Genomic DNA, 25430 nt, shown 5'->3' with positions numbered 1-25430 from the left:
TGCCTACCGGGACAAACAGGAGGGGCTGTCACTAAGGGGCCAGATGGGAGAATCTGCTGTGTGAACAAGTCACTTTACTTTCAGTTAAAAGAGTGGCTGGCGGCCTGCTGACGCCAGGAGGTCACTAGCTGGGCAGGAGACTGGAAGCCTGGCCCACGTGGCCGCCTCAGGCAGACTGAGACCCGACAGCCGATCCCATGCTGCCCGGGGGCGGGGCCTCCCGCCCACGCCTCTCTCCGGCTTCTGATTGGTCCTTTCGAAACAGGCGGCGGCGAACCGCCGCGAACCCTGAGACAGAGGCGGCGGCGGTGGTTGGTCAGGGGCGTGCCCAGGCTGCACAGATTGAGCTGAGATGCTGTCCGGCAGGGAGAAGTAATCTCGCGCCAGGCCTGGTGAGTACTTCCCTGTTTGCCTTCGCTTTTCCTCGCGAACTTTTACGCGCGTTCTCTGGGCCTCCGCGCCTCAGCCTGAGGGCTCCTATTGCGCCCCGGGCTCTGCCGAGCTGAAACCGTGGATTGCTTGGGTCTTTGAGCTACGGGATCCAAGGCGCTCTGCGATTGGCTCGCCGAGGGAGCCGCGTGCTGTGATTGGTCTATTGGACCGTCAAGGTGACGTTACGCCAGCCTTTACCTGCCGTCCTTTGCCCCGTGAGAGGGGCGACAGGTGTGCTGGTGGGGCGTTTTGGAGTGGGGAGGACGTATCGAGTCGCTACTTACCCTGCTTTAGAGCCCAAAGAGGGATCAGAGCGTGAAGCTACTTTAGGGTCTCCAGGGGCACCCCCCCCCCAAGCCCTTAGCACATATAAGGTCACCTGATTACTCATCATCACCCTCAAAATGATGAAGTTACTGACCCTATAAAAAGAATGACACAGTCATCTCGCTGTGTAGCAGCTTGGTTTCCGAGCAAGGTTTACAGTCTTTTCCCTGTTTGTTCCCTCCAGTCCCCGCAGGGCTCGGATGTACGGAACTAGGGACTCCCAACTAGAGGCCCTGCGCGGTGCCTTCTCACCCACGCCCCTTAGTTTGGAGGGCTGCGTTGGGGGTAGCTTGCCAAAAGAAAGGGAAGGCTTTCCCGGGGAATCAGAGGAAAGTTTTGGAAGGCGTGTTTCCCTATGCAGTCATCCCCTGGTTCCTTGCTAATCTATTCAAACCAACGGATTGACTCTTAAATTTAGAGCGGTATGTGACCCAGTCGTTTTCAAGTGAACAAAAACCAGTCTAGGTCAGAGTTTGGGTTTTGCTTTGCTCATGCGGAGCCTACTATAACTACTGTCACAGAAGATTAGCAGTTTGGGAGATGCTATCTGATCACTTCTATTGGCACTTAAATAATTAGGAATTGGAATTCTTTTTGCCTTGGATTCTCTTTGGAAGGGTATTGGAATTCATTTGAATGAAAAAGTGGAAAGCCTAGTTAGAATCTTCTGGTGTAGATCCTAATACATGATGTTTGTCTGACTCATGTGTTTCAAAAACTCATTAGGAACCATCTGACATTGAATAGTGGGTGTGAGTGTCTGTTATTTTGACATTACTGAAATTAAAAGTAATACTTATTTTTAAAGTAGCAGAGTGGCTAAGCATGTAAGCTCTGAAATCAGGCTTTACTGGGTGTGTGACCTTAGGCAAGTTATTTAATTTTTCTAAGCCTGAATTTCCTAATCTGTTAAAGAAGGTTAATAATAGTTCCTACCTCATTGATGTGAGGATTAAATGAAATAATCCATGTAATTCATTGAGGACTGTGCCTGATATGCAGCCTTATTTATTTCTGTGCTGTTTAAGTCTGGTTAAAAGTTGCCAGCTACCACCCCAAAGTGGAGAGAAGCAGAAAGCGAATGCATCGCCACAAGTAATGATGGTTATCATTCATTGATTAATACATACAGAGCACTTAAAACAGTACCTGGCACAGTAAATGCTCGTTATTATTCATCAAACCTATTATTACCTAAAATGTGCCAGTTACTGTGTTCTAGGTGCTCTTCTTATATTATTATTAAACCTCTCAATCATCCTGCAATGTAGAAAACAAATTCAGAGAAGGGAAATAACTTAGCAAGGTCAATCTGGAATTCAGACCAGACTGTCTCACTCCAATGTCCATGCTCTCTTCTGTATCACACTACCTTGGCATTTATTTGGCTTAGTTTGCCTGAGCTGCCATCATAAACACCACACAATGCATTGGCTTAAACAACAAGAATTATTAGCTCACAATTTTGAGGCTAGAAAAGTCCAAAATCAAACATATTGGCAAGAATTGCTTTCTCCCCAAAGACTATAGTGTCTTAGCAGTGGCTTGCTGCAATTTTAGGGGTTCCTTGGCTTGTATCTCTGCCTCACATCACAGGGCGTTGTCCTTTCCTTTCTCTCTTTGGTGATTTTGGTGATCCGGATTAAGACCCACCCTCATTCCACTCTCATTCAGTTGGGTCACACCTTAACTGTAAATATCTTCAAGAAATCCTATTTACAATGGGTTCACATCCACAGGAATGCCGATTAAAATTAAGAACATTTTTTTTCCTGGGGTATATAATTCAGTGTACCACATTATATTCCTAACATTAAGTAAAGCCCCTGCACAGGGTTGTCTGTATGGCCCAGGTTCATTTCTGCCTCAGGTATGGATTTATTTTGAATAATTCGTGAATTAAAAAGTAATGACAGATAACTTGTGATGGTAGATCTGGTGCGTGATAAGAGAATAATGTCAACAATACACATGCGATGAGTGAAAAACTAAATGAGTCTGATGGTGTTTGGAGAATTGGTCAGTTCAGGAGTGTTTCCTAATATTTATTTTTTCATTTAGTTTTTTTTGCTCATTAAATTTTCATTAAGCAGTCATTCTTCTATTTTTTTCTATAATATCTCAGTGTCAGTTGGAGATAAGGAGGTTCAGTTATTTCAATAATTGTTTTTCAAGTGACTTTTGATTAAGGGATTAAGAAGATTAATAAGTGATGTTATATTTTACTTTCTTACAGTAACATGTATGTATATGTTTACATATGTGTGTGTGTATATTTTCTTTCTATAACTTGTTGCTTTCATACTTGGATATTAGAAATCTTTGTACATACCTAATGAGCCATGTGATAGGATTTGGGTGATAGGAAACTCAAGTCTGTCAGCCAGTTTATCTCACATTAAGTTTCCCCATATTTAATTGGAATTTAATTGCCGTAGAGAAATGCCTCAATAAATAATTAATGTTTATAAAATAGAGATAATGATAATAATTGTATTTTTTTTTTAGTGTTTCTCCTCTAAAAACCCAAAACTTTTCTCAGTTTATTACATTGTTGCAGGATTTTGGTTAATGGAAAGTTACCATGTGTTTCATAAATGAATTAATAATTTTAAAAGAATTAGAATGTAATTAAATATATGAGATATGCTAAGTGTAATTTTTCCTTTGCTGCTGGCAGCTTCATAGACATTTACTATAGTATGACCATCAATCATCTGCCAGGTATTGCTAACCTGCTGACTTGCTTACTCTTAATATAACATAAACTTTTCTGTAAGAAAGTATAATATTAGGTGTGGTGAAGGGCTCACTTTATTTAGGGTTTTAAACATACTGACTTAATTTTACTGTGATGAGTGACTTGTTAAGATTTTTAGTCCAAAAATTATTTTTGTTGAAAATTTTTTTTTTCTTTTTTACAAACACGTAACTTAGGGGAAAAAAGTGATCCCAGTAAACATTCTATATACTGTTTTGTGGGTTGTGGTTATCCTTATAACATGTAATAGACATCTTTTCATATCATTAGATATAGCTCTATCTTTTTTTTAATGTTTTTTTAAAATGTGTTTTCTAATGCAGTTTTATTGAGATATGTTCACATACCCTACAATCATCCATAGTGTACAAACAACAATCATATAGTTGTGCATTCATCACCAGAATCAACTTTTTAACATTTTTCTTACTCCAAAAAAAACAACAAAAAAAAACCTAATAAAAATAAAAGTAAAAAAGAACACCCAAAACATTCCATCTCCTTCATCCCACCCTATTTTTCATTTAGTTTTTCTACTCATCTGTCCATACACTGGATAAAGGGAGTGTGAGCCATGAAGTTTTCACAATTGCACAGTCACACCATGTAAGCGACATAGTTATGCAATCGTCTTCAAGAATCAAGGCTACTGGGTTGCAGTTCGACAGTTTCAGGTATTTCCTTCTAGCTATTCTGATACACTAAAAACTAAAAAGGAATATCTATATAGCATATAAGAATGCCCTCCAGAGTGACCTCTTGACTCCATTTGAAATCTCGCAGCCACTGAAAGTTTATTTTGTTTCATTTCACTTCCCCTTTTTGGTCAAGAAGGTTTTCTCAATCCCACAATGCCGTATCCAGGCTGATTCCCAGGAGTCGTGTCCCATGTTGCCAGGGAGATTTACACCCCTGGGAGTCAAGTTCCACATAGAGGGGAGAGCAGTGAGTTCACCTGCCGCATGGGCCTGGGGGTGGGGGTGGGGCACAACTGAGCAACGAAGAAGTTTTCTGTGGGAGACTCTTAGGCATAATTATAAGTAGGCTCAGCCTCTCCTTTGTGACAACAGTCTTTACAAGGGCACGCCCCAAGATTGAGGGCTCATCCTATCAAACTGTCAGTCCTCGATGTTTGTAAGAACACCAGTAACAACCCAGGTGAGGAAGTCCAACATTTCTGCATTTTTCTCCAGTTCCTGGGTGGGGGGTGCGGCAGGGGGAGCTACAAATATATCCTCATTCCCTGCCCAAATTACTTTGGGATGTATCGGAATTTCACACTAACCTGTACAAACCTACCAGATCTCACTTCCTATTCAAAGTTCCATGTAATTATGGTGTTTGAATAAACTGACTGTACCAGTTAAATTATTTAGTGTGCTACAGAAAATATAGATCCTGCATCAAATAAACATCTATTCAGCAGTCTCACACAGAAGTTGAAGTTTTAAAACACAGTCAATATCATCTTTACCCTTTGGTCTGATTTGCCTTAGTCCTAACCAGATCTGCTTCATTCATTATCTCTAATTGAAGCCTGATCTCTTTTTCATCTTTTTAACAGTTGGTGTATGAGGTAATACTGACATTTATAGCTTCTGAACTCTAGCTCTGAGTCTCATGTGTCACACAGATACCCAAATTTCCAGGGATTGACCAGGTTATACCCAAAGAGCTCAGCATCTCAGAATTTAGAGATAACTGTTACAACTCATGGACAGATATGACTACCGTAAGAGCTTTCAATCTAGGGTCCATTACAATAAGCATTCCTCTGACAAGCTGTGCTTTAAGATTCAATTCTCAGAGTTTACACATTATAGTTAGTCCATATTAGTGAGGCATTATAATGTTTGTCTTTTTGTTTCTGGTGTACTTCACTCAAAATGCTGTCCTCAAGATCATTCACCTAGTTGTGTCTCACAGCTTCATTCCTTCTTGCAGCTGCTCAATATTCTGTTCTATGCATATACCACAGTTCACCATTCTGTTCATCAGTCACTGTACCCTTAGGCCACTGTGCTGGTTTGGTTGTATTATGTCCCCCAAAATACCGTGTTCTTTAATGCAATCTTGTTGGGGCAGACGAATTAGTGTTGATTAGGTTGGAATTTTTGGATTAGGTTGTTTCTGTGGAGATGAGACCCACCCAACTATGGGTAATACCTTTGATTAGATTATTTCCATGGAGGTGTGGCCCCACCCACTGAGGGTGGGTCTTGTTTAATTTACTGGAGCCCTGTAAGAGCTCAGACAGAAGGACCACAGTGCTGCAGCTGAGATAGACATTTTGGAGATGGCCATTGAAAGCAAGCTTGTCTGACACTTTGGAGATACTATCCCAGAGTTTGCCTAGAGACATTTTGGAGAAGGCCATTTTGAAATGCAACCTGGGAGCAAGCAGATGCCAGCTACTTCTGAGCTAACAGAGGTTTTCCAGACACCAACAGCCTTTCTCCAGTAAAGGTATACTCATGTTTATGCTTCGTTGGACACTTTTATGGCTGTAGAACTGTGAATTTGTAACTAGAGTGGCTGCACCATTCTACATTCCCACCAACAGTGAATTAGTATGCCTCTTTCTCCACATCCTCTCCAGCACTTGTAATTTTCTGTTTTATTGATGATGGCTATTCTAGTAGGTGTGAGATATCTCATTGTGGTTTTGATTTGCATTTCCCTAATAACCAGTGAAGTTGAGCATCTTTTGATATGTTTTTGAGCCATTTGTATTTCCTCTTCAGAAAAGTGTCTATCCATGTCTTTTGCCCTTTAAAAAATTAGGTTGTCTTTTTGTTGTTGAGTTGTTAGATCTCTTTATATATTCTGGATATTACACCCTTATCTGATATGTGGTTTCCAAATATTGTCTCCCATTGCATAGGCTGCCTTTTAATTTTTCTGACAAAGTTCTTTGATGTACAAAAGTGTTTAATTTTGAGGAGATACCATTTAACTTTTTTCTTACACTGCTCGCCCTTTGAGTATAAGGTCTAGGAAACCATCGCCTATCACAATATCTTTAAGATATTTGCTTACATTTTCTTCTAAAAGTCTTACAGTCTTAGCACTAATGTTTAGGTCTTTGATCCATTTCGAGTTAATTTTTGTATAGGGTGTGAGAGAAGAGTCCTCTTTCATTGTTTTGAATATGGATATTCAGTTCTCCAAACGTGATTTATCGAAGAGGCTACTCTGTCCCAGTTGCTTTGGGTTGACTGCCTTATCAAAGATCAGTTGTCCATAGATGAGAGGGTCTGTTTCTGAACACTCAATTCGATTCCATTGGTCGGTATATCTATCTTTATGCCACAAGTACCATGCTGTTTTGACCACTGTAGCTTTGTAGTATGCTTGAAAGTCAGGTAGTGTGAGACCTCCCACTTCGTTCCTCTTTGTTAAGATATTTTTGGCTATTCAGGGCACCCTTCCCTTCCAAATAAATTTGGTTGTTTGTTTTGCTATTTCTGAAAAGTAAGTTGTTGGGATTTTAATTAATATTGCATTGAATCTACAAGTCAGCTTAGGTAGAATTGACATCTTAACTATATTTAGTCTTCCAATCCATGAACACAGTATGGTCTTCCATTTTTTAGGTCCTGTTTGTTTTCTTTTAGCAGTTTCTTGTAGTTTTCTCTGTATAGGTCTTTTGTGGCCTTGGTTAATCTTATTCCTAAATACTTGATTCTTTTGGTTGCTGTTGTAAATGGAATTTTTTTCTTGATTTCCTCCTCCTGTTGCTCATTATTTGTGTATAGGAACACTACTGATTTTTGCATGTTGTGATCTTGTAGCCTGCCACTTTGCTGTATTCATTGATTAGCTCTAGTAGATTTGCTGTAGATTTTTCTGGATTTTCTACATATAGGATAATGTTGTCTGCAAACAGTGAAAGTTTTACTTCTTCCTCTCCGATTTGGATGCCTTTTATTTCTTTTCCTTGCCTAATTGATCTAGCTAGAACTTCCAGCACAATGCTGAGTAACAGTGGTGACAGTGGGCAACCCTGTCTTGTTCCTGATCTTAGAGGGAAAGCTTTCATCTTTCCCCATTGAGTATGATGTTAGCTGTGGGTTTTTCGTATATTGCCTTTATAATATTGAGAAAGCTCCCTTCTATTCCTATCCTTTGAAGTGTTTTCATCAAGAAAGGATGTTGAATTTTGTCAAATGCCTTTTCTGCATCGATCGAGATGATCATGTGTTTCTTCTGCTTTGATTTATTGATGTGGTGTATTACATTAATTGATTTTCTTGTGTTGAACCAGCCTTGCATACATGGAATAAATCCTCCTTGGTCTTTTATGTGCTGCTGGATTTGATTTTCAAGTATTTTGCTGAGGATTTTTGCCTCTGTATTCATTAAAGAGATTGGTCTACAATTTTCTTTTTTTGTAGTATCTGTGTCTGACTTTGGTATTAGGGTGATGTTGTTTTCATAGAATGAGTTAGGTAGCTTTCCCTCCTCTTCAAATTTTTTGAAGAGTTTGAGCAGGATTGGTATTAATTCTTTCTTGAATGCTTGGTAGAATTCACATGTGAAGCCATCTGGTCCTGGGCTTTTCTTTTTTGGGAACCTTATGATGACTGATTCAGTCTCTTTACTTGTGATTGGTTTGTTGAGGTCATTTATTTCTTTTTGAGTCAATGTTGGTTGTTTATGCTTTTCTAGGAATTTGTCGATTTTGTCTAACTTGTCTAGTTTATTAGCATATTGTGGCTTGTAGTACCCTCTCGTTATCTCCTTTATTTCTGTGGGGTCATTAGTTATGTCCCTTTTCCCATTTCTGATTGTGTTTATTTGCATCTGCTCTTTTTTTTTTTTTTTTTTCTTTTTGTTAGCCTAGCTAAGGATCCATCGATTTGATTGATTTTCTCAAAGAACCAATTTCTGGTTTTGTTGATTTTCTCTATTGTTTTCCTGTTCTCAATTTCATTTATTTCTGCTCCAATCTTTGTTATTTCTTTCCTTCTCTTTGCTTTGGGGATAGTTTGCTGTTCTTTCTCTAGTTCCTCCAGATGAACAGTTAATTCCTCAATTTTTTCTCTTCTCTTTTATTATAGGCATTAAGGCAATAAAGTTCCCTCTCAGTACCGCCTTTGCTGCATCCTATGATTTGATGTGTTGTATTTTCATTGTCATTTGCCTCAAGGTATTTACTAATTTCTCTTGTAATTTCTTCCTTTACCAACTGGTTGTCTAAGAGTGTGTTGTTTAGCCTCCATTTATTTGTGTATTTTGTAACTGTCTGCCTGTTATTGATTTCCAACTTCATTCCAATGTGATCTGAGAAGATGTTTTGTATAATATCAGTTTTTTTTAATTTGTTGAGACTTGCCTTGTGACTCAACTTGAGGTCTATCATAGAGAATGATACATGAGCACTTGGGAAGAATGTGTATCCTGCTGTTATGGGGTGTAGTGTTCTATAAATGTCTGTCAAGTCTAGTTCATTTGTCATACAAGTCAACGTCTCTGTTTCCTTATTGATCCTCTGTCTAGATAGTCTATCCACTGATGACAGTGGTGTATTGAAGTCTTCAGCTGTTATTGTAGAGCTGTCTACTTCTCCCTTTAGTGTTGTCAATGTTTGCCTCATGTATGTTGGGGCACTCTGGATCGGTGCATAAATATTTATGATTGTTAAGTTTTCTTGATGAATTGTCCCTTATTTTGAATGTAGTGTCCTTCTTTCTCTCTTTTAATGTTTCATATTTGAAAGTCTAATTTATCCGATATTAAAAAGCTACTCCCACATTTTTCTGATTGTTGTGTGCATGAAATATCTTTTTCCAACCTTTCACTTTCAGCCTGTTTTTGTCCTTGTGTCTAAAGTGAGTTTTTTATAGACTGCATATAAATGGGTCCTGTTTTTTAATCCATTCTGCCAGTCCATGTCTTTTCATTGGGGAGTTTAATCCATTAACATTTAATGTTATTACTATAAGAGCAGTACTTTCTTTTACCATTTTATCTTTTGGTTTTTATATATCATATCTTATTTTTTCTCTCTCTCTCCTTTTACCCTTCCTGATAGTCATCATTTCTACACTCTTCTCCAAACCTCTGACTCATGTCTTTTCCTATAAGCCTGTCACACTCCCTTTAATATTTCTTGAAGCACAGGTCATTTATTCACAAAATGTCTGTTTTTCTGAAAATATTTTAATCTCCCCATCATTTTTGAAAGACAGTTTTGCTGGATATAGAATTCTTGGTTGGTAGTTTTTCTCTTTCAGTATCTTAAATATATTATACCACTGTCTTCTCACCTCCATGGTTTCTGCAGAGAAATCTGTACATAGTCTTATTGAGCTTCCCTTGTATATGATAGATTGCTTTTCTCTTGCTGCTTTCAGAATTCTCTTTGCCTTTGACATTGGACAATCTGATCAGTAAGTGTCTTGGAGTAGGTCTATTGGGATCTATTCTTTTTGGGGTATGCTGTACTTCTTTAATCTGTAGTTCTATGTCTTTCATACAAGATGGGAAATTTTTAGTGATTATTTCTTCTATTATTCTTTCTGCCCCCTTTCCCTTCTCTTCTCCTTTTGGGACACCCATGACACATATATTCAAGTGCTTCATGTTGTCATTCAGTTCCCTAAGACCCTGCTCATATTTTTTCATTTTTTTCCCTATCTATACCTTTGTGTGTAGGATTTCAATGGTCTGTACTAGTGCACTTATACTTTCTTCTGCCTCTTCAAATCTGGTGTTGTAAGTGTGCATTGTGTTTTTCATCTCTTCTGTTGTGCCTTTCATTCCTGTAAGTTCTGCCATTTGTTTTCTAAAACTTTCAAGTTCCTCCTGATGTTTACCACCAATGTTTTCTTTATGTCCTTCATCTCTTTTGCCATATGTTCCCTCAGCCCATTGATTTGATTTTTGAATTTGTTTAGGAGATTTGTTTGGTTATTAATTAGTTGTTTCAATTCCTGTATCTCAGTTGAAGTGTTAGTTTTTTTCCTTAGGCTGGTCCATATTTTCATGTTTCCTAGTATGGCTCTTTATTTTTAGCTATCTAGGTATCTGATTTTCTTGATTAGTTTATTCTGGAGTTTGTTTTCACTCTTTTACCTATGGTTTTCTTGTTGGTTGGCTTCATTCTCTGTTTGTTCTTTATCATGCAGTTCACCTTATTCTAGACCTCTAACCTAGCTTCTGTTTAGTTGAGAATTTTCCACCTGTTGTTTTTCTGGTTCTTGCGCTGTCTCTATGTAAACTTTTTGTGAGAGGTTCTCCCCATATGATTGACCCCAGTCAGATTTTCCCAGTCCAGAGAAGCTCAGGTCTCAGGAAGAGAGTATGAAGTTTCTCTGAGAATGAGATTCTGCAGGTTGTCAGACCTTCCTGTGAAGCTCTAGACTCTGCACTTTTCCTATCCTGTCCAACAGGCAGTGCTTGTCAGCCTGCAGCTCCCCACAAGTGTAAACAGGTGCCATAGGTGCCTTTAATTCTCTGCAGAACCTGTCCCTGCCCTGGGCATGGCTGACTCAAGCTGGTTTCTGTTTTCCAACCCCTGGGCTCTGAGTTCTCTGAGGGAGGGCTACCACTTGAACTTGACCCCACCTTCCTTGCCTTGGGGAAGTTATGCCCTTTAGGGAATTGTCTCCTCCACTAGACCACTAGACTCATTGCTTTATCTCTCAGACCTATCTTAGCCCCACCCTTGCCAGGATCCAGGGGCTGATTGTAAATATCTGAGGCTTTCTGTAATAACCTACTTAGAATAGTTGTTTCAAAAAAAAAAAAAGAAAGAAAGAAAGAAAGAAAATCCCTTTCAAGGCTTTTCCCCAGCTTCCAGGTTTCTCAGTCCAGGTATGGGCTATTTAAAGAGAGCCCTTTAGGCTCTTATCTCTTTTACCTGAATAGTTACCCTCACGCAACTTTAATTCTTAATTTCACCCTTGCCCAGGGCAGTGCTGAAGCAGGAACTCTGATGGGCTATTGAAAATAAAAAGATAGTGTTGGAGAGCAAGCAAGCAAAACAGACAGACAAACAAAGAAACAAAAAAACCCTTTTCAGAGCAGGACCCCAACTCCCCGGGTTTGGAAGCTAGAACCTGATTTGGTAACCATCTCTATGTGCCTCTTTTTCTTGGAGCCCAGCCCTTTTCCAGTATTCTGAACACTTTCGACTCCAAAAGTCTCTGGTTTTTTTTGTTGTTTTTATTTTCAGTCCCACCTCCTCTCTGCTGGACGCATTCCTCCCAGCTCCTTTGGTGCCTGCTCCTGGTTTTTCTGTGCTTAGAGCTTTTATTCAGCTGTCCGAATTTGTTAATTAATTCTGCAGGTGGTGCTGCGTTGAGCCCCCCTTCTTGCTCCCAGCACAGGTTGTTTCTTTTTCCCTCGAGGAACCAGCTCCAAGGAACCAGCTCGGGGTGGGTGGGGGGCACTAGCCCCCCTGGCCAGGGAGACTTACAGTTTTTTGCTGTGCTTTCAACCCTTCCACCCATTTCACATTGGTGTATGATACATGACTGGTCACAGAAGTCCCTGAAGCAGCTGTTCCATACAGTTCCTGGCTATTTACCAGCTGCCCTAGAAGAGTCACTAGATTCCACATCTCACCACTCTGCCATCTTGCCTCACCTCTCTTGATATACTCCTATCTTATTCTTTCTGTGAATTTCATTCATACAGTGAATGAGTCTATTGATTGAATGCCAGGTAAGTTATTTGGGAAGTTTCCTGTTCATGGACATTTAGATGTTCTTACATTTCTTTATATTACTGTTTGTGTATGTGTATGTTTTCTATGCAGTATTTTTTTTTCTTGCCATTGTAGGTTTACAGAAAAATCATGCAGAAAGTACAGAGTTTTCATATACCCCCCCCACAATACCATTTTCCCTATTATTAACCTTTTGCATTAGTGTCAAATTTTGTTACAATTGATGAAACAATATTATTATAATTATACTATAACTATAGTTCATAGTTTACATTAGGTCTCACTCTTTGTGTTGAACAATTCAGTCTTTTAGTCTACCACATGTACAGGTAAATTGATTTTCTCAAGTTCTTTTTATATATTGAAACTGAAATGTCCCACAAAATTATATGACAAGCTAATAATTCTATCTCTTATAAAGTTTAAAGTTATTCATGTTGAATCTCTGCCAAACATTGCACGAGGAAAATTTCAAGTAAAAAGCAAACACTCTCAACAAAGGAACAGTCTCTATATTTTGCAAATAACATGATGTTTTATTAAACTGTAAATGTCATTTCTCTCTCTTAAAGGTCTTCATCTGCTCTAGAAGTTGCTTTTTCATTAAATGAATATACCACAGATTCATTTCATTATCATTTCATATTACCTTTAGTGATAAACACAAGCATTTTTTTTTATTCAAGAATAATTCCAGCACTAATTGTAGTGCTCACTTCTGCAAGGAAGTATAAGAAATGGAGAATGTTACTTCCCTTAAGGATCTTATAAAAAGTATAAAAATAGAGTACAGTGCAATAGAAACATATTGTATATTACTATATAGCATAGAATGAGGCAAGAAGTGGTCAAGGGAGGTTTTTGGAGGATTTGAATATCTAGTTTTATACCTAAAGGATATATAAGGGTGACTCTGGAAGAGAGGAGGAAGAAAAGTGTTCCATGTAGATGGAAAAACATGTGAAAAGACCCAGAGGTGAGAGATCATGGTGCTTGAAGAGTCTAAACGAAGTTCAATATGCCTGGAGGCTGGAGGAGATACTGGAAGACTTTGTTAACTTTGTTAAGGCTTTTGGGCTTTTTCCTGAAGGCAGTAGAAAGCTATTTAGGGTTTTAAGTAGGGGAGAGTAACATGAGGTGAGATCAGAGTTTCAGAAGAATTTCTCTGGACACAGTACATGAAGAACAGGTTAGGGGCTGGCAATGCTGGGGAAATGATGACTGATTGGAGGCTGTTTCATAGACCCAAAGAAAGGTGGTCACTTGAACTAGAGGAGTTGCTGTGGGTATTGAAGAGAAATATTGGAGGTAGAAGCTACAAGATATATTCACTGATTGTTTTGGCTGAGGAAGGGAGTTGAAATGTGAGAGGGGAAGGAATCAGGGGTGACTTGGTAACTTGGTAAATGTTGGTGCTGTTCCTTGAGATAGTAAGCACAGGAGGCCCTTGTAAATATTTAAAGTAATGAATGAATAATTGATCTCAGATATACAAAGCCAGGACCATTTGTTGAGGATGATGATGACAGCAAACACATAGCACTCACAGTGGGTTTTACCGATAAATTTTGGATCTTTTTTAAGCATGTTATATACAGGTAATGCCCTTTTACCCATTTTTTAAAACTTGTTGGGGGGTCACTGCATCTTGTAGACATATTTTGGATACATACTGTTCTCTCTAGATCAAATGTCCTGAACTTCTGAGCAAATCTTCCTTTCTTCACTCAAGATGGCATATTAGTTTCCTATTACTGCAATAACAAATTACTACAAGTTTAGTGGCTTAAACCATCAAAAATTTATTATCTTATGGTTCTGAAGTGAGTCTTAAGGGGCTAAAATCAAGGTGTCAGTAGGGCTGCCTTCCTTCTGGAGGCTCCAGGTGAGAATCTGTTTCCTAGCCTTTTCCAACTTCTAGAGGCTGCCTGCATTCTTTGGCTCATGGTCCCATCCTTCATATTCAAAGCCAGCAGCATCTTCAATTCTGTCAAGTCTCTCTCTCTTTGAGTCTCTGCTTGTGTTGTGACATCTCCTTCTCTTCTTCTCTCCGTTTCCGTCCTCACATAACCTGCATTTCTGACTGCTTTGCCTCCCTCTTTTAAGGACTCTTTTGATTACAAAAAAAGGTGGGATTAGCCCACCTGGCTAATCCAGGATATTCTCCCCCAGGATACTCTCCTTAATTTTATCAACCCCCAGACTTACCTTTACCTTTAAGGTAACAAATTTACAGGTTATTGGGATTAGGATGTGGACATCTTTGCACATTATTATGTCTACCACAGATGCAGCCTACTTAAGATGTAATAAAGATGTATTACGAAGCAACAGTATGAAATCCTGGGTAGGAATCAGAATCCTTGCCCCTTGATACAGCTGTTTTTTTCTCATTCACTTGGACCTCCTGCCTGCACAGCAGTCTTAGTCATTTTTTTCTTAGTGATTTCTCTGGTCTGCCAGGCAGCTCATTTGACTTACTGGTATCTTAATCAGTAACCATTGTACATCTTCAACTTGGACTTGTTGATGAGTGCCAAAATCATTTATTTCAGATTACCTGAGAAGTAATACAATAAGTGAAAAAAAAAACAAAATGTGATGGAATGAAAGGGAAAGAGTGGCTTAAGCAAATTCCAAGGGTCCAAAAGACAGGAGTATGAATTCTTACTCACCTCTTTTTCTCTTCCTGAGAATTGTTAGGATTTAAAGTAATCAGTCTTGTCCCTAGATCTAGTTTCCTGTTGGATTTGTGTCTACTATGAGACTGCTTCCAAGCTTTGCTGTCACATTTCTTCTATAGCACAAACATTGCAGAGAAGGGAGGCAACCCAATTGTATTTTCTAGGGATTTTCACATTTCCTGACAAAAACTGCTTCCAAAACTTTGTACTTGAATACTTCTATAAACACTATTTCCAACAGCAGTCCAGGAAGTTATACTTGACTAAGCAATGTACAAGAGTAACTCAGAGTAGTACAAGGGACCACACAAGCAAGAGCTTGAAAGAAATGCTATGTGAATTCAGGAGTTAGAGGTGTAATCAGAATTAATTCAAGCTAATCAGGAAGGGCTAGTGAGAAAAGGTAAATCAAAAAAGTTACAAGCCTGGATTAGTTGAGATGATGAGGAATCTCTCCTTTTCTAGCTCCTTCTCCAATGTCGAAATCTTGGGTTTTCATAGGACTTCTTGTTAGATCTGGCTCCATTACTTTCTCAGGTGAGCTCATTCTTTCTAGTGACTGTATCACTCAGGTGTATGCTGATGGTTTCTATCTCTACTCCTGAACTCTCAGTTCTAGATTAGTATTTCTAAGTGCCAACTTACATTGCCATTTGCATGTCTTTAAAGGCTTCTCATATTAAACATAACCAAAACTCTGCACTCTTGATTTTTCTATGCTGTTTTTCCCATGCTTTAATTTGTTTAGATTCCTATCATCCTCTATGTAAATGCCATCACCATCTCTATTCTATTGCTTAAACCAAAAACCTAGGAGGCCTTGTTGACATTTCATTCTGCTCTTACTTCCTCTTCTTTGCCCCATCCATACCTAACCATTAATAAGTCCTGTTGATTCTAACTCCAAAATGTATATCACATCCATTCACTTCTCTCCAGTGGAGACATAGGCAGGATTCCAGCCCACTCACCATCGTTTGTCTGAACCACTGCTGCAGATTCCTAACTCCCCCATCTTGGCTACTCTCCATATAGGAGCCAGAGAGAGATTTTTAAAAAATGTCTCCTCCTTCCTCTCTCCCCTCTTATTTCCTGTAGGCTTTTTTCTTTTGCTCTCACTCTTTCTACCCCAACTCTGTTTCTCCTCCTATCATGGTTTCTCCTGGCCTCTTTCTCCCACAACTTTATTTTTCTCTCTTTCTCTCTTTTTGTTCCCCCTTTTCTGTTAAACCTATCTCTGTTTCACTCCCATGTTAGTGTCTCCCCCTCAGAGAGCTCTTTTAAAACCATGAATTAGATCATACCACTCTCTTGGTTAAAACTCTCAGTAGCTTTCCACTACACTTAGAATAAAATCTAATTTCCCTAACATGGTCTTCTGTGATGGGACCACTGCCTAACTCTTCAGCCCTGTCCTGAGCCAGTATGTTTCAGACATACTGGCTTCTTTCAGTTCTTGAAATACGTCACCCTTTCTCAGTTCAGAGCCTTTGCAAAAATTATTCTCTATGCATAGAATTCTTCCTCCTCACTTTGCCTGGCTAATTCCTACCACTCTTCAAATTCATGTTTTTCTTTCAGTCAAACCAGTTCTAATCATTCCATCTAACTCTAAAGTAGGACCCCGCTACTTTCCCTGTGGTACCCTGTTCTTTCCTTCAAGTCAGTTGTCACGATTTAACATTATGTATTCATTTGTGTGTTTGCTTGTTCATAGTCTTCCCAACTGGTGCATTAGCTCCATAAGGGCATATCTGTTTTCTTCATCACTGTGTCTCTTGCCTGTGCTGCCTACTTTAATAAAGGGGGTGAATAACTGCTGTTGAATGAATGAATTAATGAATTATGTATCCCATATGAATAATAACCTTACCAGTGATATAGCCACCAAAATGTGCAAAATTGACAGGCCCATGAGGAGACAGGCTAAATAGAGCAAAGGGCTTTTATTCTAGCAAAAATAATTGTAATTCACTTACAAAACTGGGGTCTGAGTAGCCTCCCAGTTATGGCATGGGTATTTTAAAGCTTTTACTTTAACTTACAACCATATTAAATTTTATGTGAGTAAAAGAAGCTTTCCAAGTTGTTTAATGATTTCTGATTATTTAACCTTGTTTTATCTCTTTTTTAATTTGATAAATTATATTAAATGACCTATAGTTATGGTCTTCTCATAGTAGTAATAACTCTTTCGTTAAGTGCTAACTTAATGTTTTTAAAATGAGTGTGTTAGCCTCAAATCCTGGTCAAATTTCATGTGGATAAACTCATTCTATGTTTCCAATATTTTCTCCAGATTTAAAAAGTTAAATGTAGTATTCTTATGGTCTATGTGTAAATTTCTTGTCTTGTCAAAGAGTCTTGGCAGGTTAAAGTATATTTTGGTCCTGGTCACATGAGAGGTCTTTTTTGCACCAAATGTAGGTGAAAAGACTTTTTCAAGTTGGGAAAGAGTTGAAGTAGGCGTCTCCAAAAAGACAAAATCAAAATAAAACCAAAAAGTTGCTAATTAAGATTCAACTCCAAAAAATGAAGTGTTGATGGTTCAGTATAATAGGGTTATATGGAAAAAAAAAAAAAAAAAGAGACTGAAACTTTTAGGGAAAGATGGAAAAGAGGAAAGTTGGTAATAAAACAAGATGCAAGTCTTAACGGTTGTGCTGGAGATCAGGGACAGGGGCTAACTATTTAAAAGAAGAACGTACTCTTGGGATTAAATGCCTGAGAAACAAAAATGATTTAGAATGAGAACAGTGAATGATTAGAAAATATTGATAACTTGCTCTTGAAATCTAGGACATCGTGACTTATAAATTAATCATAAATTAATTGATGATTAATACAATCCTATCAGTTTATAAAAATTTTCCAATAAAAACATATTTTTATATAATAGCATTCATATATGAAGATACATTATAACTTGAGTGCTATCTTAATAAAGAATTTCTTTTAAAAATGATCCAGATGGTTATATTTTTGTCATCTTAGAAGATAGTTCTTTCCATTACCACAAGAAGGACTTGAAAAAAAAATACACACACGCACACACACACACACACACACACACGACTCTTCTGCTAAAGTTCAAGTGAACAAAAATTTTGCACAAATTCTTAATTTCTTTCATAAAACTAATTTTGTTGGATTTTCCATAGAAAGTGCAACTGCTGAACATTTTTGTGATAGCTTCTTTGTGAATGTGTCACTGTTCTTGATTTGCACACGCCTTATAATTAAGGCCTTCTTTTGTTTTGGCTTGGCAGTTCCAACTGTTAAAGCTCTTGTCTGATTATGTGGGACTCCTTATTTTAATGGGAACAGCTTCTTTGCTGCCATTTTGTAAAAATGGTCTCAGAAGCTTCTTACTGTGGATCTTTGTTGAGGACAAAGGATTATTTATGCTAAAGGAAAATGTATTCCCCACTGGATTAGCTCGTGGGAAGCATAACAAGCTCATTATTAATGCTCGGTTGTACTTTGGCCTTTTGCTTTGGTAGAGAGAATGAAAAACTGTATCAAAAAGGATGTTCTGTTATCCTTTGCCTTCCCACAAAGAAACTGTAATGTACTATTAGGCTCTTCAGTTAGATTTAGCTCAGGTTCAACTTTGGTCCTAGAAGAAATGTTCCTGAAAGGAAAGTGGTATGTGTAGTTTGCACTTGCATGGGGTATGTCTGGTATAACTTAGAGGAGAAAATAACTTTTCCCTGGAAGTTGATAGCATCATAGCCTTTTTATAAACTGTTCTATATTTTTTCTTAGAATGTTTTAGTGGTGGGTTACAATAAAATATAGACTAGATTATTATGCTGCTACTAAGCAATCAAAAATCCTAGGGTTATGTAGTCTATACTATTCTGAGACTTATTAAATTTTCACTTTTTTTTTTCCCTGAAAATACATTAAGGAATTGCATTAACCTAACAATTAAAGTTGTATTTTACGGTACATTGGAACTACAATTGTTCTTCCTTTTGTTTTTGTCTTTAGGACCTCATGGAGAAAATTACTTGTGAAAACTTATTATAGAAAGTCATTTAGTATTTTTGTTTTGCAATTAAAATAGAATGTTTATCTTTATTATCTGGTCTTCTGGCAGAAGCTTATGGTTAGCTTGTGAATTTATATAAAGTCTGGATCACCTTGTATGATCTTTATATGAAGATAAGTTAAGAGGCACTTGATTTTAAAAATCAGCTGTTGTAATATTTACATTTCCATTTTATTTATACATTACATTTATATTATGCTTACAGGAAAATATGTAATTCTGGAAGACTTTATATGGGATAAGTTTTATTGTTAATTTTATTTTACTAGCCAGGTGCTTCAAGAATTACTTTGATACTAGTGTCAGAAACTACATATTAAGGCGTGTTTCAAATTTTCCTCTTTATGAAGTAAGAAGCAAGGAATGATTGTTGAATTATCTTATAGCAACCAATTCTGACTAGAAGAAAAAGTTTTAGTTTTTTCATTCAATAGGGCAGAAAAGCAGATTCCTAAATCTTGTAATTTGCTGGGGGGAAGCTGCCATGCCTGTATATTAACGTTTTCTTTCATTTTCAGAAAAGCAATTTCAATTCAGTATAGATGACCATGCAGCCTGGAATTCAAGTAAGTGTTTTTCTGGGAATAATATACATACTTAAATTATGAGATTGATACAAATGTATTATAATAATTAGTAAAATAATAAAATCATCACAGCATTGTTTTATTTCACTAGTTTTTTAAATGCCAAATTTTAATGAAAGGAATACTGTAATTTGACTTTCCATTTTCTTCTGAAAAGGAATTTAATTCTCAGCTTTTGTTTGTATTGAATATTCATAAGAATCAAAAATACCTTGGATTTGGTGGGTCCATCTTATTTGTACTACCTTGAGAAGAGAATTAGAATATTGTTTTTAGATTTCCCCCATTACAATTTGGTATGTATTTGCAGTTGAAACACTATTTTAGATAACTGTACATGTGCCCTGCACATGCCTGTATGTTACCAGGTATTAAAATTAAAAATTTTAAAGAGTGTTTTTTTATTTATTTGTTTTTTGGAGGAGGGAGGAAGGATGGGGTAATGAGACCAACCAGAATAATCTTATATTTGGGTGACTTGGTATTGCTGTTATTCTTACATCTTTTTGAGTTTCCTTTCTTTAGATATAAGTAGGACATGACTGAATATTAACTTAAGTTAAAAAATCACATTGAAGGTCTACTTAGAAATATGCAAATAGGTGATAACATTTGCCTTGGAAAGTGAGAACTTTAAAGTCATTCCATTTCAGCTCTGATCCTAGTTCTGGCACTCAGACTGTGAGACTCTGCAAGTTATTTGACCTCTGTGAGTCTCTGTTTCTTTATCTTTTAGGTAAGGATAATAGTGCTTATCTTCCAGCGTAGACGTGAGGCATACATGCGATAACATAATAGAAAGTATATCACAAAGTAGCACTTTGCAGAAGTTTGGCTGTGCTACTGGTACAACAAAATTATCCGGATGTGAAACTGGAGATTGTACCTGTATCATGAAGCCTTGCCTTTATATATATATATATATAATTAAGGAAGAAGGCTTGTCAAAATAACAGTGGATGACAGCTTAGAGAAAATTTATTTATCCGGTGGCTAAGAACAACCTGGAATGTGGTCCTGCTTGTGCTCCCTCCTATGCTTTGCAGCTGTGTCCACCTACTCTAGTAGTAATAAAAAGTTCCATTGTACTGTTTTCCTCTGGGGACTTGGGAATCTGTGGCAGTCTTCCAGAAGGTCTTATCCTCCCTACTTATGTCCTGTCCCATCCACATTCGGGATGTTCAGAACTCCTTAATACTCAAACCTGTTTTTGATCTGATTACTTCTATCCATACCCTTTTTATCCAAGTCTCAAAAATGGCATCTATTTCTTGTCAATTTTATTTTCTTGATTTCTTATAGAATGTTTTTTATCATTGCCTCATTGATCATGTTGTTTTCATTTCCACATTAATTGTCTTTAATGTTTTCTTAACTTGGTACCTTCTTTTTTTTTTTTTTGTTAAATATAGTTTTATCTTATGGTTCCATGAGACCTTCTCTGATCTGGATTCCACAGATCCACTTTTACTGATTTTTCTCCATGAGCACCCTTGACGTATCTCATCAAGGTTTTTATTTCCCTGCTGAATGTGAGAACTTTCCAGAATTTTTACTTCTCTCTCTGTTGACTGTATTACACAGTTACTTATTTATTCATAAACCACAGAGCAGACAGTCATTTATCACCTGCATTCTTATTAGTTTAACACACTAGCATCTTCCTTGCCTTTCTTTTCTGTACCTCATTCTGATTAAGAAATAAGCTTACCGCCTACAAATCAATGAACAACAGTTCCTAACTTCTTTTGGATCACAGTTCCCTGTAAGAATCTGATAAAAGCTATGAACTCTCTCTCTCTCTAGACAAAGGCACTATAGATACAAAAACATAAAATTTTGCTGAACTGTAAACAAGTTCATGTACCTCTTCAAGTTCATCTGTAGATGGCCTATGGATTAAGAATCTCTGCAATATGATAGCTCTCAGCATGTTAATATCTAAATTTTAACAATATTAGTAGCCTATTGAATAGCCCAGGTTATTATAGTGTCTTCTATATTCCTGAAATAACAACCCCCAAATAACTTATGTTTATCTTTGTCTTTTACTGAGATTTTTATTGGGTTTCATTTCCCCTGCTTGCCTCTTGTGTATATTAATTTTCTCTCTGCCCTTGAGGATTTTTTTTTTTAGACATGTTTGTTTCTCATCATAGGAGATTGAAAGCAGATTTTTTTGTTTGTTTGTTTACCAAAGTTCATTTGAGTTAACTGTGGTGTTGCAATGGCTTTTAATTTGGTATAGTAAGAATCACCTCAAATGAACTTACTAAGTTTGATATATTTTAGAGGGGAACATTATCTGTTTTTAAAAAATAAAGGTCAAGATTCACTTAGTCTTACCTTTACTTATACCTCTCTCTCTTTATTTTAACCATTAAAAAAAATTTTTTTTCAAACCTATGAGTAATTGTCAGTTTAGTACAGAGAAATTTGTTTTCCTGAACCATTTGAGTGTGAGTTGCCAAACAAATGCTGATCACCTCTGGATACTTCATTGTGTATTTTACACAAACAAGGACATTCTCATATAGAACCACAATAAAATCATCAGAATCAGGAAATTAACATCAGTACACTGCTCAGGCTATATTCTGGTTTTGCCAGTTGTCCCCAGAGTGCCCAGTTCAGAATCATAGCTTGCGTTTAGGTATGTCTTTTTAGTCTTTGTCAGCCTGAAACATTTCCTCAGTCTTTCCTTTTCTTTAATTGTCTTGACACTTTTGAATACTACAGATCATCTACTTTGTAGAATATCCCTCAGTTTAGATTAGCCTGATCTTTTCCTCATGATTAGATTCAGGTTCTGCATCTTTGTCAGGAATATCAGAGGGCTCTTGTGTTCTTCTCATTGCATCCTATCAGGTGGCATATGATTTTGATTTGTCCTGTTATTCATGGTGTTCACCTTAGTCAGTTGATTGAGATGGTGTCTGCTAGGCTTTCTACTATAAAATTACTCTTTTCCCCTTTATTATCAGTAAGTGTTTTGTGGGGAAAGGATTTTGAAACTATCTAAGAATCCCTTTCCTCATCAAATTTTCAATTTATTCATTTATTGATATTTGTATGGAATCATGGTTGTCTATTTTATTCAATATTTTATTCTTCAATATATTATTAACCATTTCTATCATTTATTTTGATAGAAATACATTGCTGAAATTGACTCTCTTTTGGCTATAAGTCTCTTCAAAATGTCTTGTGTGTCCTTTTTACATGTTCCCATCATTCTTTGAGCACTTTGCTTTTTTTTTGCACAAGATATTTTAGGTTCTTGTATTTTCCTTGCTCCAGCCTTTTTCAAAGCAGCCATTTCTATTAAGTCCTTAGAGAATGGTGTTTTGAAGCCAAGATCTGGGCATTAACTATGCTTTTTCTGCTATTGAAGTGACAGAGTTTCTGGGCCCTTTCAGTGGATGGAACTAAGGAGTAATTATGTGTACATATATAAATACATATGCATACATATATTAACACTCATATCCATATTTCTATATTTGTGTATAACTGTTTAAAACCATGTTCACTTCAATATCTCCCAATTCCAATCCAGCATCACAGGATTGATTCATTCTAGTTTGTCTCATCTATATTTGTACCTGTCTTCACTGGCAGTGAGAAATGTGGCTTCCATTTGATAAATACCCCTATATGTAACCAACTTCCCATTGTCACAACCAGCTGCTCCCTGAGTGGGTGCCTTTCTCAGCTCACTTGGGCTCTGACACCTTGCATTGGGGTGCACGCTCACCTCCCGCTCACATCCCTCACCCCACCCCACACACATTGGACACCCTCCTCACCCTACATCCTGCTGAGGGTCTAATGCCCCACACAGGGCTGTCCCCAAGTGTGGGTGCCCTCTTTCCTCAGCCTGGCTCTGGGTCTCATTCCAGGCAGCCCCCTGTGAGGACTCTTCTTCATTTCACTTGGGCTCCAGTACTCCTTCCTGAATTGCTTAGGAAGGGGAAGGAAAAGAGCTATACGTACTTTTTTTTTTTTTTTAAGTAACTTCATAATGACCCAATCGCTTTTTTCACAATTTCAAGAGTCAATGCAGTCTTTCCTATAAATCTCATATTAAAGCATATCTAGTTATATATCCAAGTTTTGTAAGTGCTCTTTTGATAGTATGGTTATGTCAAATTTTATTCTAAACTAGGGGTTGTAGGTCAATAGGCAAAATCAAGGATATTATGTAGGTACATACATAACACCCATTTGAAAATGTAATTCTTAGCTCTTGGACCATACAGGTGGCAGACCAAATTTGCCCATGGGCTGTAGTTTGCCAAACTCTGTTTTAAACCAAATATTTAGATTTTTTTTTAAAATACATAACTCTCTTATTATGCCTTAGAGTTTACAAAATGCCATTTTCTATTTCTATGGCATTTTGATCTGTTAGGCCCAATGCTAGATGCTACAAAAATGTATCTTGTAAGGTAAGTTTCACTAACCTCTTTTATAGCTGAGATGCTGAGACTCAGGTTAGGTAACATTTTAAGCTTGCTAAGGTAACAAATGAAAGCAATATACTCATTTGTTGACTTTTCCTACTTGGACTTAAGAGTTGGAAGCATTAATTAACTAGGGGTTCATTTACATTGACTGCAGTATTTTGAAAAAGTATCAAGTGTCTGGACTAATTGTTTCTAATTTGTATATTTTCTGTGAGCTGCTGCAGTACTGTATATACGTATATTATATATAGTTTATAATTTTAACAAAAGTTGCACTTGTTCAGTTGACTGGTGTTCTCTCTAGGTGTGGTTTGGAGAAGATTTGCCTCTGAGTCCACGGAGTCCTCTGACCCCCAGACATGGACCAGGTTTGGCTAATGTTTGTCAGTATGATGAGTGGATAGCTGTGAGGCACGAAGCCTCTTTGTTGCCTATGCAAGAGGATCTGTCAATCTGGTTATCTGGTTTATTAGGTAAGTCTTGAAAAGAGACCCCCAAATTGTATCCTCTTATTCAACAAATATTCACTGGAAGCCCTACTCTGTCAAGGAGTGTTCCAGAGTCCGGGGATATTCTGGTGAATGAAATATCCAATGGCCTTGTTCCCACCAAGCTTATGTTCTAGTTAGGGGATCAATTCTGATTCACCCTGAGCCTTGAGACTTAAATAATGACATCTGAAATTTAACTGAAGGAATCAGTAAGCTTTGAATAATCAATATTTCTGTTATTGATAATTAAAATATTTTAAAGTATTGGTAATTAAAATATTTTTAAAGGTTTAATTTTTGGATCTATATTTTGCCAATTTTTATTTTCTTAATCTTGTGTAAATCATGGGATTCAGATTAGAGTATATACATATAGTTAAAATGATAACTATTTTGGAGGCATTGAGGGATAGAGACAGATGAAACATAGGAGGAGGTCTCAGGTTGGAGAATGTCTGCGATTGAATTTCTTTACTCTATTAGAGGATACGATGAATGCTCTGAACTTTCTCCCAAGGAAAAAAATTCAGAAGTTGTCATAGCATTTCAATGTTTTCGTGAAAAGTAATCTCCTAAAGCCTGTCCAACTGGCCTCTCAAGATAAACACATACCACATACTCTACCTAATTATCTCATATCGGTTTGAGAATTTGAATAATTGTTATAGTTTATGTAATAAAAATACTTACTTACAGGTGAAGAGCTGGTATTCCTAAAAAATTGCAATTTAATTTTTTAAATTGCAGCAAAGTCCCTCTTATTTTTAGAGAATCTTTCTCTTGTGCAAACAGAAGTAATGCACAGTGAATCAAAACTGAGCCTTAACAGTGAATATTGAAAAATAGAAAACTTGGGCCTTTTAAAAATGACATGGAATAGTTGTCAACTTTCTCTAGTTTTTTTTCTGTACTTCTACATCACAATGTCTTTCATTTAATTTGCCA

At 37.3% G+C, this 25430-nt stretch overlaps 1 protein-coding gene across 1 annotated transcript in view; it reads left to right on the top strand.

The window, feature by feature from the left end:
- Positions 1-365: 365 nt before the first annotated feature.
- GAS2L3 (growth arrest specific 2 like 3) overlaps positions 366-25430 on the top strand; it is a 41941-nt gene continuing 16876 nt past the window's right edge. The window contains exons 1-3 of the mRNA XM_037846834.1: positions 366-392; positions 19457-19504; positions 24299-24467. Coding sequence (XP_037702762.1) covers positions 19481-19504; positions 24299-24467 — 193 coding nt within the window. The 5' untranslated portion in view covers positions 366-392; positions 19457-19480. The remainder of the gene's footprint in view (positions 393-19456; positions 19505-24298; positions 24468-25430) is intronic.

The sequence above is a fragment of the Choloepus didactylus genome, chromosome 8 (assembly GCF_015220235.1).
Source record: "Choloepus didactylus isolate mChoDid1 chromosome 8, mChoDid1.pri, whole genome shotgun sequence".
Classification (NCBI taxonomy): Eukaryota; Metazoa; Chordata; class Mammalia; order Pilosa; family Megalonychidae; genus Choloepus; species Choloepus didactylus.
This window is presented reverse-complemented; position numbering and strand designations above follow the sequence as displayed.